At 43.7% G+C, this 14,787-nt stretch overlaps 1 protein-coding gene across 1 annotated transcript in view; it reads right to left on the reverse strand.

Moving 5' to 3' along the window:
* LOC129441851 (telomerase protein component 1) overlaps positions 1-14,787 on the reverse strand; it is a 70,081-nt gene that overhangs the window by 18,758 nt on the left and 36,536 nt on the right. The window contains 5 exon segments of the mRNA XM_073873296.1: positions 13,521-13,728; positions 14,106-14,150; positions 14,234-14,348; positions 14,438-14,526; positions 14,612-14,745. Coding sequence (XP_073729397.1) covers positions 13,521-13,728; positions 14,106-14,150; positions 14,234-14,348; positions 14,438-14,526; positions 14,612-14,745 — 591 coding nt within the window.

Raw genomic sequence — 14,787 nt, forward strand, 5'->3', positions numbered from 1 at the left:
GACCTTTATGATGGGAAAAGGCTGCCGCCGGCCCACTCGACAGCGAGACAGCTCCTGTCTGCCGTGCCTGCGTGTATGAAGGAGATGTCTCGCTATTGGTCTAGCCCCTTTAAGAGTAAGCTCCCCACCAAGGGACATTCGATGCTGGAGATTCAGGGAATGGAGGAGCTGGGGTTGGCCGGACCCCCAGCTGTGGAGCCTTCAGTGGCTTATCACCTCCATCCGAATCGTCGATCTATTTCTGCCTCATCGCAGATTTCACTGCCGAGTAAGATGGAACGACTGACCGCCGCATCTTTTCAGAGGATGTACAAATACGCGGGTCAATCCGTGTGCTCACTGAATGCTGTTACTTTACTGTCAGCATACCTAGCGGAGATTTTGGAAGAGATGGGGCGGCAGTTGGACTCAGGAGCACCGAACCCGGTGCTCTGGGACGAGATTTGTGTGGTGAACGATCTGATACTACGCTCCTCACGTGGCGCGGTTCAGGGCTGCGGTCGTGTGATGGGTTTGGCCGTATCAGGTGAGAGAGCGTTATGGTTAAACCTGTCAGGCCTGGGCGACGCTCAGAAAGCGGAGGTGATGGATGCCCCTTACGACCCGACTAAGGGTTTATTCGGGCCCGCTCTCGAGAAGATGAGAGAAACCAGCACCCTCAGGAAACAAGAGGATGAAGCTTTCAACCTCTGCTTGCCACGCAAACAGGCGACGCGACCGCCTTCTCAACCGACGCGGCAGGGCTTCGCAGCAGCCGCGGCGGCGAGAGGGAGGCCGATGAACGTGAGAGCTGTAAGACCTGCTCACAATGGACAACAGGCCGGCCAACGTTCACGACCGGATGGCTCCGGACCTTGGGGAAAACATTCATTTGCGGCCGCGGCGGCTAGGAACCGCCCGCCCCACCCCGAGGACAGGAAGAAGAAGCGTGCGACCTAACACGCCGGTATTCTCCTGCCTTTCTCTCTCCGCCTGCAAAAAGAAGAAGGTGGGAATACAGCCCTTCGGTTCTGAGTTCAGTAAGGGCTCATTATGTTCGCTCTCCTCTCGTTCAGACAAAACAAAGAGGTTTGAGCCAGTGTCACCAAGCACTCACACACACAGGGGAATTGAAAATAAAACATGCATTTTCGCAGCCAAGCCACGGGCTGAGGGCGATATGCTCCCCGAGTTCAAAAAGTATGAAAATAAAAATAAATGTTGCACTATCGCAGCCAGGCAAACAGCCGAGGGCGATATGTTTAAAAAATCCCATAAAATGCCAACACACGAATTGCACTTTCCCAGTTCCACCGCTGGGGGGAGCGCTCGCCCCTTCAGCGGGAGACCGCACGGTGCACATGATGACGTCATCAATGTGCGTCAACAGCGGGGCGGAAGTGTATGGGGGCCTTCTCTCTGCCCGCATAGCCAGCTGGCGCGCATGCGCGGTTCATCCGTGGGTTTTAGCAACAGTTTCACGGGGATACAGACTACAATTTGCCATAAAACCGCCTCGTTTCAACGGGGTAATTATGTCTGTGGCCGAGGGAGAATCGGCCCGGGTTTTGACGGCCGAAATCGAAACCCTTCTGAGCAAACAGGCAATCAGAGTGGTGCACGAGGAGGAGAGCCGTCAGGGTTTTTACTCCCGTTATTTCGTAGTTCCAAAGAAAGGCGGCTCAGCCCTCCGCCCTATTTTGGATCTACGCATATTAAACATGCACCTAAGAAAGTACTCATTCAAAATGTTGACACACAAGGTACTTTGTCAATCGATTCGCCTAAACGATTGGTTTGTGACAATAGACCTGTCAGACGCATACTTTCACATAGACATTTACCCCTCTCACAGGAAATTCCTCAGGTTTGCATACCGGGGCACAGCATACGAATTTCAAACTATACCGTTCGGGCTATCTTTAGCTCCGAGGGTTTTTACCAAATGTGTGGAGGCAGCTCTGTTCCCGCTGAGGGACAGGGGAATAAGAATATTGTCTTACATAGACGATTATCTGATATGCTCGTCATCAAGGGAGCAAGCCATAAAGGACGCAGAGACGGTCCTGAATCACCTCAGCGATTTGGGTTTCAGAATAAACATGATAAAGAGCCGGTTAGTGCCCTCTCAGCAAACGGCATATCTGGGGCTCAATTTAAACTCCCTATCGTATCGAGTCACATTGACGGAAGAGAGAATAGCGTCTTTCACACAATGTCTCGCCCGTTTTCAGAAGGGAAAAGTGGTTCCGTACAGGCTGTGCTTGCGAATGCTGGGGCTTATGGCTTCAGTGATCGCCGTGGTACATTTGGGGCTTCTCAAAATGAGGGATTTCCAGCGCTGGATCGCGCGTTTACATCTGTGCTCTCGCCGGCATCTCAGCCGACCAGTGAGAATCGATCATATGTGCGCCGTAGCGCTCAGACACTGGGTGAACCCTATGACGCTCAGGACGGGGATTCCCCTAGGGGCGGTGTCGTCCAGGGTAACCATGACGACAGACGCATCGTTAAAGGGCTGGGGAGCAACCTTAATGGGCAGAGCGGTGAACGGCGTGTGGCCGCCACAGCTGATGCACAAACACATAAATTATTTGGAGCTATTAGCAGTGTGGTTAGCACTGAAACACTTTCTGAGTTTCCTCAACGGTCAGCATGTTTTAGTGAAAACAGACAACTCCACAGTGGTTGCTTACATCAACCGACAGGGGGGCACACGCTCTCTTCAACTGCATCGGTTGGCAGAGAAACTGATCGTGTGGAGCGACACACGACTTCTATCTCTCAGAGCAACCCACGTTCCGGGGGTTTTAAACAGGGGGGCAGATTTACTGTCCAGGGGAAACCCTCTCTACGGGGAGTGGAAACTCCATCCTCAGGTGGTGAGCCAGTTATGGCAGAGGTACGGTCAGGCTGCCGTAGATCTCTTCGCCTCGCAAGAAAACGCTCAATGCCCTCTGTACTTCTCTCTGGCGGACGCAAATGCACCGCTGGGTGTGGATGCTCTAGCCCACCGATGGCCAAACGTGCTTCTGTATGCGTTTCCCCCTCTGAGCTTAATCTCCCCCACTCTAGCCAGAGTGAGGGAACAATGTCTGTCACTAATTCTGATAGCCCCGCGCTGGCCATCTCGACATTGGGTGGCCGAGATAGTTCAACTCTTGTCAGGTCAGCCGTGGCCCCTCCCCCCACGGAGGGACCTCCTGTCTCAGGCGGGGGGGGAAATTTACCATCCTCGTCCAGACATGTTAGCCCTCTGGGCTTGGCCCGTGAGAGGTGGAATCTGAATGCGGCTGGTCTGCCCTCGTCAGTCATAAACACTATTCAAAGTGCAAGAGCTTCATCTACCCGCACACTTTATGGTAATAAGTGGCGTGTTTTTGAAGGATGGTGTGAGCGGAGAGTGGTTATTCCTTTTCAGTGCTCTGTTAAGGATATTTTATGCTTTCTCCAGGACCTGTTGGATAAAGGGAAGGCTTTCTCCACCATTAAAGTGTACCTGGCTGCTATTTCAGCCTGCCATATAGGTTTTGGTGAAAAATCGGCAGGTCAGCACCCTTTAATACGTCGTTTTATGAAGGGGGCGCGCCGCATACGGCCAGTATCTAAGCAGATGGTACCATTGTGGGATTTACCTATCGTCTTAGAAGCATTATCTCAACATCCGTTTGAGCCGATAGAAGCGGTGAGTCTTAAGTATCTTTCTCTTAAAACAGCACTGCTTCTGGCTCTAGTGACAGCTAAGCGTGTAAGTGATTTACATGCTTTGTCCGTTAGCCCGTCTTGTTTGCAATTTGCTCCGGGGCTTACTAAAGTTTCTTTTCGTCCTAACCCTGCTTTCGTGCCTAAGGTTATGGAATCGGCATATAGATGCCCGGCTACGGAATTGGCAGCTTTTCATCCTCCCCCGTTTTCTTCTCCAGAGGATCAAAAGCTTAATGCGTTATGCCCGGTGCGCGCTCTTCAGGTGTATGTGGAGAGGACAGCGGGTTTCAGAACTTGCGACCAGCTGTTTGTGTCTTGGGCTACTCCTCACATAGGGAAGCCGTTATCTCGACAGCGGTTATCTCATTGGATTGTGGAGGCTATATCTGTCGCTTATAGTAGCAGGGGGCTTCAGCCCCCTAGGGGCTTGAGAGCTCATTCCACAAGGGGTATGGCCACATCATGGGCTTTATTCAGAGGGGTTTCTGTTCAGGACATTTGCTCGGCGGCGAGTTGGGCAACACCGCATACGTTTGTGCGATTCTATAGGCTGGACGTTTCAGAGCCGTCTTTAGCACATGCTGTGCTGGGAGCTGGCAATTCTATACCCATTTTAAGATAATATGGGTGCAATCCGGGAGTGGTCTATATCTCCCATAGTGAAACACCGAGCGAAGTTAGAAAAAGAACGTTGGGTTACTTAACGTAAGCCCCGGTTCTTTGATAACAGAGTGAGGTGTTTCACCAGCACGTCCCTCCTTGCACTTGGACGGGAAGAAATCTCTATTAATGACGTAGGCAGGAGTCGACCCGGCCGACACAGGCAGGGCGGAGCCCGGCCACAGGCCGACCTGTCTGTCAAAGACAGACGTGGTGTCATTAGAGCTTCCGCAGTTGGTCACGCCCAAAGCGATTCCCATAGTGAAACACCTCACTCTGTTATCAAAGAACCGGGGCTTACGTTAAGTAACCCAACGTTTTTATTACAAGCAATATTAAAGGCAAGTGATTTGTGCGAGTGCCGTGAGTGAATTAGCATTAACGTATTGTTTGGTGATGTGGACGATGATATAGTAATCGTTATAGTTATAATGTGAATGGCCCTTCAGTGCTTGTATGATGTATGCGGATACTGTATGAACGATATAGTTATAAATATCCGGATAAGTTACGGCTGGCAATAAGGAGCGGGGTAAAGTTAGTTTTGTTTTGGATATTCGTGACACATTCGGTACTGAACGGCATTGAGCCCAAAATAAAGCATATTTATAAAAAGAGCAAAGCTGATAATGTTTCACAACCTTCATTAACAATGGTTTCTGTCTATATAATAACCACTGACCCGCAAAAGCCGTCGCAGAAGCCGTCGCAATCTCAATTGTGCTGGAAAGCGCTCTCTTGGCGGAGCCGCAAGTAAGGGACCGTGGGGAAAGTGCAGGTTTTCTTGTTTGATGAGCGGTGTTTTTGTAATAGCTTTTTTGTAAAATGTCCTATGAACAACAAACAAGTGTCATTCAGTACTGGAGGACAGGGGACATCTTTCACAACTTCTATTTTAACCCCTACTGGTGAAAAATGGAATTGCATGTCTAACATTAACACTCTTTTTGTAATAACTTTGTCCATCGGCGAGACAGAGGCATCAAACAAGTGTCATTCAGTACAGAGGGATAGGGGACATCTTTCACAACTTCTGTTTTAACCCCTACTGGTGAAAAATGGAATTGCATGTCTAACATTAACACTCTTTTTGTAATAACTTTGTCCATCGGTGAGACAGAGACACCAAACAAGTGTCATTCAGGGGACAGCTTTCACAATATCTCCTTTCAACCCCTACTGGTGAAAAGAGGAACTGCATGTCTTACAATAACACTCTTTTTGTAATAGCTTTGTCCATCGGCGAGACAGACACATCAAACAAGTGTCATTCAGTACAGGGGGACAGGGGACACCTTTCACAACTTCTATTTTAACCCCTACTGGTGAAAAATGGAATTGCATGTCTAACATTAACACTCTTTTTGTAATAACTTTGTCCATCGGCGAGACAGACACATCAAACAAGTGTCATTCAGTACAGGGGGACAGGGGACATCTTTCACAACTTTTATTTTAATCTCTACTGGTGAAAAATGGAATTGCATGTCTAACATTAACACTCTTTTTGTAATAGCGTTGTCCATGGGCGAGACAGACACATCAAACAAGTGTCATTCAGTACAGGGGGACAGGGGACATCTTTCACAACTTTTATTTTAATCCCTACTGGTGAAAAATGGAACTGCATGTCCTACAATAACACTCTCTTTGCAATAGCTTTGTCCATCGGCGAGACAGACACATCAAACAAGTGTCACCCAGCACAGGGGGACAGGGGACATCCCCCACAACTCCCATTCCAACCCCCACCGGCGAAAAATGGAACTGCATGTCCAACATTAACTCTCCCCTTGCAACAACTCTGTCCATCGGCGAGACAGAGACACAAAACAACTGTCATTCAGCACAGAGGGACAGGGGACATCTTTCACAACTTCTATTTTAACCCCTACTGGTAAAAAATGGAATTGCATGTCTAACATTAACACTCTTTTTGTAATAGCGTTGTCCATCGGCGAGACAGACACATCAAACAAGTGTCATTCAGTACAGGTGGACAGGGGACATCTTTCACAACTTCTATTTTAACCCCTACTGGTGAAAAATGGAATTGCATGTCTAACATTAACACTCTTTTTGTAATAACTTTGTCCATCGGTGAGACAGAGACATCAAATAAGTGTCATTCAGCACAGAGGGACAGGGGACAGCTTTCACAATATCTCTTTAACCCCTTTAACCCCTACTGGTGAAAAATGGAATTGCATGTCTAACATTAACACTCTTTTTGTAATAGCGTTGTCCATCTGCAAGACAGACACATCAAACAAGTGTCGTTCAGTACAGAGGGACAGGGGACAGTTTTCACAATATCTCTTTTAACCCCTACTGGTGAAAAATGGAATTGCATGTCTTACATTAAAGGAATAGTCTACCCTTTTGCCATATTAAACTATGTTATTACCTCAACTTAGACGAATTAATACATATCTATCTTTTTTCAATGCGTGCATTGTACAGTGCGTTGTGAATGTGTTAGCATTTAGCCTAGCCCCATTCATTCCTATGGTACCAAACAGAGAAGCCACTAAACGCTTCCGTGTTTTCCCTATTTAAAGACTGTTACATGAGGAGTTATAGGCCTACCAGTAAGTATGGTGCCACAAAATAAAACTTTTTTTTGGTACCATAGGAATGAATGGGGCTAGGCTAAATGCTAACACATTCACAACACACTGTACAGTGTACGCATTGAAAAAAGAGAGGTATGTATTAATTCGTCTAGGTTGAGTAAATAACATAGTTTAATATTGCAAAAGGGTAGACTATTCCTTTAACACTCTTTTTGTAATAGCGTTGTCCAGCGGCAAGACAGACGCATCAAACAAGTGTCATTCAGTACAGAGGGACAGGGGACATCTTTCACAACTTCTATTTTAACCCCTACTGGTGAAAATGGAACTGCATGTCTAACATTAACACTTGCATGTCTAACATTAACACTCTTTGTAATAGCTTTGTCCATCGGCAAGACAGAGACATCAAACAAGTGTTGTTCAGTACAGAGGGACAGGGGACATCTTTCACAACTTAAAATAGAAGTTGTGAAAGATGTCCCCTGTCCCTCTGTACTGAACAACACTTGTTTAATGTGTCTGTCTCGCCGATGGACAAAGCTATTACAAAAAGAGTGTTAATGTTAGACATGCAATTCCATTTTTCACCAGTCGGGGTTAAAATAGAAGTTGTGAAAGATGTCCCCTGTCCCTCTGTACTGAACGACACTTGTTTGATGTCTCTGTCTCGTCGATGGACAACGCTATTACAAAAAGAGTCTTATTGTAAGACATGCAGTTCCTCTTTTCACCAGTAGGGGTTAAAAAGAGATATTGTGAAAGCTGTCCCCTGTCCCTCTGTGCTGAATGACACTTGTTTGATGTCTCTGTCTCACCGATGGACAAAGTTATTACAAAATGAGTGTTAATGTTAGACATGCAATTCCATTTTTCACCAGTAGGGGTTAAAATAGAAGTTGTGAAAGCTGTCCCCTGTCCCTCTGTGCTGAATGACACTTATTTGATGTCTCTGTCTCGCCGATGGACAAAGTTATTACAAAAAGAGTGTTAATGTTAGACATGCAATTCCATTTTTCACCAGTAGGGGTTAAAGGGGTTAAAGAGATATTGTGAAAGCTGTCCCCTGTCCCTCTGTGCTGAATGACACTTATTTGATGTCTCTGTCTCGCCGATGGACAAAGTTATTACAAAAAGAGTGTTAATGTTAGACATGCAATTCCATTTTTCACCAGTAGAGATTAAAATAAAAGTTGTGAAAGATGGCCCCTGTCCCTCTGTACTGAATGACACTTGTTTGATGTGTCTGTCTCGCCGATGGACAAAGCTATTACAAAAAGAGTGTAATTGTAAGACATGCAGTTCCTCTTTTCACTAGTAGGGGTTAAAAAGAGATATTGTGAAAGATGTACCCTGTCCCTCTGTACTGAATGACACTTGTTTGATGTGTCTGTCTCCCCGATGGACAAAGTTATTACAAAAAGAGTGTTAATGTTAGACATGCAATTCCATTTTTCACCAGTAGAGATTAAAATAAAAGTTGTGAAAGCTGTCCCCTGTCCCTCTGTACTGAATGACACTTGTTTGATGTGTCTGTCTCGCCGATGGACAACGCTATTACAAAAAGAGTGTTAATGTTAGACATGCAATTCCATTTTTCACCAGTAGGGGTTAAAATAGAAGTTGTGAAAGATGTCCCCTGTCCACCTGTACTGAATGACACTTGTTTGATGTGTCTGTCTCGCCGATGGACAACGCTATTACAAAAAGAGTGTTAATGTTAGACATGCAATTCCATTTTTCACCAGTAGGGGTTAAAATAGAAGTTGTGAAAGATGTCCCCTGTCCACCTGTACTGAATGACACTTGTTTGATGTGTCTGTCTCGCCGATGGACAAAGTTATTACAAAAAGAGTGTTAATGTTAGACATGCAATTCCATTTTTCACCAGTAGGGGTTAAAATAGAAGTTGTGAAAGGTGTCCCCTGTCCCCCTGTACTGAATGACACTTGTTTGATGTGTTTGTCTCGTCGATGGACAAAGCTATTACAAAAAGAGTGTTAATGTTAGACATGCAATTCCATTTTTCACCAGTAGAGATTAAAATAAAAGTTGTGAAAGATGTCCCCTGTCCCCCTGTACTGAATGACACTTGTTTGATGTGTCTGTCTCGCCTATGGACAAGGCTATTACAAAAAGAGTGTTAATGTTAGACATGCAATTCCATTTTTCACCAGTAGGGATTAAAATAGAAGTTGTGAAAGATGTCCCCTGTCCACCTGTACTGAATGACACTTGTTTGATGTGTCTGTCTCGCCGATGGACAACGCTATTACAAATAGAGTGTTAATGTTAGACATGCAATTCCATTTTTCACCAGTAGGGATTAAAATAAAAGTTGTGAAAGATGTCCCCTGTCCCCCTGTACTGAATGACACTTGTTTGATGTGTCTGTCTCGCCTATGGACAAGGCTATTACAAAAAGAGTGTTAATGTTAGACATGCAATTCCATTTTTCACCAGTAGGGATTAAAATAACAGTTGTGAAAGATGTCCCCTGTCCCCCTGTACTGAATGACACTTGTTTGATGTGTCTGTCTCGCCGATGGACAACGCTATTACAAAAAGAGTGTTAATGTTAGACATGCAATTCCATTTTTCACCAGTAGAGATTAAAATAAAAGTTGTGAAAGATGTCCCCTGTCCCCCTGTACTGAATGACACTTGTTTGATGTGTCTGTCTCGCCGATGGACAAAGTTATTACAAAAAGAGTGTTAATGTTAGACATGCAATTCCATTTTTCACCAGTAGGGGTTAAAATAGAAGTTGTGAAAGGTGTCCCCTGTCCCCCTGTACTGAATGACACTTGTTTGATGTGTTTGTCTCGTCGATGGACAAAGCTATTACAAAAAGAGTGTTAATGTTAGACATGCAATTCCATTTTTCACCAGTAGAGATTAAAATAAAAGTTGTGAAAGATGTCCCCTGTCCCCCTGTACTGAATGACACTTGTTTGATGTGTCTGTCTCGCCTATGGACAAGGCTATTACAAAAAGAGTGTTAATGTTAGACATGCAATTCCATTTTTCACCAGTAGGGATTAAAATAAAAGTTGTGAAAGATGTCCCCTGTCCCCCTGTACTGAATGACACTTGTTTGATGTGTCTGTCTCGCCGATGGACAACGCTATTACAAAAAGAGTGTTAATGTTAGACATGCAATTCCATTTTTCACCAGTAGAGATTAAAATAAAAGTTGTGAAAGATGTCCCCTGTCCCCCTGTACTGAATGACACTTGTTTGATGTCTCTGTCTCGCCGATGGACAAAGTTATTACAAAAAGAGTGTTAATGTTAGACATGCAATTCCATTTTTCACCAGTAGGGGTTAAAATAGAAGTTGTGAAAGGTGTCCCCTGTCCCCCTGTACTGAATGACACTTGTTTGATGTGTCTGTCTCGCCGATGGACAAAGTTATTACAAAAAGAGTGTTAATGTTAGACATGCAATTCCATTTTTCACCAGTAGGGGTTAAAATAGAAGTTGTGAAAGGTGTCCCCTGTCCCCCTGTACTGAATGACACTTGTTTGATGTGTCTGTCTCGCCGATGGACAAAGTTATTACAAAAAGAGTGTTAATGTTAGACATGCAATTCCATTTTTCACCAGTAGGGGTTAAAAAGAGATATTGTGAAAGCTGTCCCCTGTCCCTCTATGCTGAATGACACTTGTTTGATGTCTCTGTCTCACCGATGGACAAAGTTATTACAAAAAGAGTGTTAATGTTAGACATGCAATTCCATTTTTCACCAGTAGGGGTTAAAATAGAAGTTGTGAAAGCTGTCCCCTGTCCTCCTGTACTGAACGACACTTGTTTGATGTCTCTGTCTTGCCGATGGACAATGCTATTACCAAAAGAGTGTTAATGTTAGACATGCAATTCCATTTTTCACCAGTAGGGGTTAAAAAGAGATATTGTGAAAGCTGTCCCCTGTCCCTCTGTGCTGAATGACACTTGTTTGATGTCTCTGTCTCACCGATGGACAAAGTTATTACAAAAAGAGTGTTAATGTTAGACATGCAATTCCATTTTTCACCAGTAGGGGTTAAAATAGAAGTTGTGAAAGCTGTCCCCTGTCCTCCTGTACTGAACGACACTTGTTTGATGTCTCTGTCTTGCCGATGGACAATGCTATTACCAAAAGAGTGTTAATGTTAGACATGCAATTCCATTTTTCACCAGTAGGGGTTAAAAAGAGATATTGTGAAAGCTGTCCCCTGTCCCTCTGTGCTGAATGACACTTGTTTGATGTCTCTGTCTCACCGATGGACAAAGTTATTACAAAAAGAGTGTTAATGTTAGACATGCAATTCCATTTTTCACCAGTAGGGGTTAAAACAGAAATTGTGAAAGATGTCCCCTATCCCTCTGTACTGAATGACACTTGTTTGATGCCTCTGTCTCGCCGATGGACAAAGTTATTACAAAAAGAGTGTTAATGTTAGACATGCAATTCCATTTTTCACCAGTAGGGGTTAAAATAGAAGTTGTGAAAGATGTCCCCTGTCCTCCAGTACTGAATGACACTTGTTTGTTGTTCATAGGACATTTTACAAAAAAGCTATTACAAAAACACCGCTCATCAAACAAGAAAACCTGCACTTTCCCCACGGTCCCTTACTTGCGGCTCCGCCAAGAGAGTGCTTTCCAGCACAATTGAGATTGCGACGGCTTTTGCGGGTCAGTGGTTATTATATAGACAGAAACCATTGTTAATGAAGGCTGCGAAACATCATCAGCTTTGCTCTTTTTATAAATATGCTCCACCTTGGGCCCACCGCCGTCCAGCACCGAATGTGTCACGAACATCCAAAACAAAACTAACTTTACCCCGCTCAATAAGGACGGATCTTTACTTAAGGCTATTGGGTCTATTTGATATTGTTCCACAATAATCAAGCTCATCTTCTCTTAATACAGACGAGATTAAGCCATTAGGCTACTGCTCCCCTCGACTCAAATCTACGTGCGGCTAGGGGCAGGACAGATGTCATGTCAACAAGATGGCCGCGGCTAGCGACTTCCGGTGTTTGCGAATAAGCCCTATACACAATTAAGTCTTTGTAACGTTAGCACTATTTGCTTTCCACTGCTTCAGGTGTGTGTGTGTGTGTGTGTGTGTGTGTGCGCGTTTACTACACTGGGATGAGTTAAATGCAAGAAGTCACATTTTGAGTGTGGGCTACCATGCACGACACTTGATAATCTCTTTGTATTCCTCAATTTGAGTGGGGGGGGGGGGGCTGCAGACCTGGAGCCGGTAGATCTACGCCCCTGGCAGTTTTACGCCCCTGACAGTTTTACGCCCCTGTTGTTCCTCATGCGTCCAGTAGGGGGAGGCTGTATATTAGTATATGAGCCTAGTCATATATCAGAACCGTATGATAGCAGCAGACCTTCTTGAAGCGATACGAATTGACCCCTGGAATTTTAGAAAAGTTACATTGTGTTTGTCTTCATAAAATGGTATGTAGGACATGTTTTGTAGCTGTATGACGACCTATTGTGAATTGTACAGCTGATATTTATGATTACACAGTACTTTTTTATGCTAATGGCCTAAATATGGTTAATATCTAAATGTAACTTAATATAAATTCACAACATCATATATCAGTCAGTCTCTTGTATATAAAAACAGTTTATAAATAAATATAAATAGCTAAGTGTGACATCATCATGCGCCGCTTCCGGGTCCAATCGATTTCAAATGCCACAGGAAAACACGTTAATATACACTCGTATCATAATGCAAAACTATTTAAACCCATGATCCTTATTTTTATCTCCAATAATAAAAACCAAGATGACCAGACCTGGACTATATGGATTATTTTACTGTCTGTGGTTCCGTAGTGTGCAGACTGCAGTGTACACTGTAAGTTTGTACAATTTTCGTTTAAATGTGTAATATTAATAAATAGTGCTCATAAACGGTTGTTTAAATAGGCTAGTATCCTAGTTATATTTCCCTCTCCCACTACTGGACGCATGAGGAGCAACAGGGGCGCAAAACTGCCGGGGGCGTAAAACTGCCAGGGGCGTATATCTACCGGCTCCAGGTCTGCAGCCTCCCCATATAGCTCAATTTGTATGCTATACGATGTGGATCGACTTGTCAGACGCTATTCTTGTTTTTGCCGTTCACTTGTATGATGGCTCTGATGTCAAAACACCTCTCAAAATGCTTGCTACGGATGCAAAAAACACAGATAATCTAACCTGATACAATTTTTTTATGATGGCAGTGTGTAAACATGATTGACGAAACATGGCGTCGTATTTTTTTTTTTTTTTGCGAAAACTTTGGACGAGTATTTCAGACCCAATGTGTAGCATACTATTAAATTACAATGTTGTGTTTTTGAACAATATTTTGATAAATGATGCTAAGCAAAAAGTTGACGGTACCCATTGATTTCCATTGTAGGAAAAACAAATACTATGGAAGTCAATGGGTAACGTCAACTGTGTGCTTACCATCATTTATCAAATTCTTCTTTTGTGTTAAACAGGATAAAGAAACAGGTTAAGAACGACATGAGGATGAGTAAATTATTTTTGGGTGAACTATGCCCTTAAATACGGTCAATATAACTACCTGACTTCTTTTTGTGCTCCTCCTGGGTTGTTCAGCCACTCTACAGCATGCACGCCTCCTTTTCTAGTCATGTATTCAGCCCATGAATGAGCAGAGCTGTCCTGCGGTTCATTAAGAGCCGTCTGCACAAACAGAGCAGGCCATTGCGAGAGGATAGGACTGTGACGCTTCAGAAAACTGAGACAGTCTTCAATGTCCTTCATGTTTTCTGCAAATCAAACACGAAGTTGGTGAAGCTTTAACACAATAGCCAAAGGAAAACAATATAATATCATATACTGCAATGAAATTTATTTTAGTACATTTGTGTGACTCTGGACAACAATACGAGTCATAAGGAAATTTTTTTGAAATCATCGGAAAGTTGAAATAAGCTTTTCACTGATGCATTGTTTGTCAGGATAGAACAATATTTGGCCGAGAAAGAACTTCTTGAAAATCTGGAATCCATGTGACGTGTGACGTAAGTTTTGTGGTCCAGGTTCACATATCCAAAAACTTCTGATCGACTAGTTATACCAGAAACCAGAATAATTTGACACACATAAACAAATTATCTCTAAACAAAAAGTACACGCAAAATACCTGCTGATCCTGGAGATTGAAGCCGATGAGGTGTAACATTGTTGCCTAAATTGAGAAAAAATTATACTTTGTGAACCTGTGAAAAAGTGGATGCTTCAGAGATAAAGCGAACCAAAAATATATCTTACTAAACAAAATATAGGTCTCCAAAAGGTGATGAAGAAATCCGTGCCGAACATTAGCATACAAGAAATAATAACTGGACAGCAGCAAACCCAGAGGCTCCCATTGATGACAGTTCATCTAAACAGAGAGAAAAAAACTATCAAAAACATCTCTTATGGCTTATATTAACCTCATATAGGAGTTAAAACATCAAAAGGGACACTGACCAGGTGAGCAGGTATACAGGACAGAGTATCAGGATCAGAGTGTAGAAATGTGTCCTTCCCATGAGGGTTTGACCGTACCCAGAAGTGAGCTGAGATAAAGGTATACATTTAATGTATGTAAAGCAAATATACACAAGCACTATATAACAACGTTGTCCATTTATGTTGTTTTACCTGCAATAATCAGATGGGCTCTGGTTTTGTCCATCTCGGTTGAAAGGTAAAGCTGTTCGAATGCTGACCTCACCTCCGGATGGGACAAAGTCAGGACATCATCTGACCCCTGACCATGTGATGGTCCAATTAGGCTGCATTAAAAGATTGAAAAGTTCACAATACCAATTCTTAAT

The sequence above is a fragment of the Misgurnus anguillicaudatus genome, chromosome 2 (genome assembly GCF_027580225.2).
Source record: "Misgurnus anguillicaudatus chromosome 2, ASM2758022v2, whole genome shotgun sequence".
Taxonomy (NCBI): domain Eukaryota; kingdom Metazoa; phylum Chordata; class Actinopteri; order Cypriniformes; family Cobitidae; genus Misgurnus; species Misgurnus anguillicaudatus.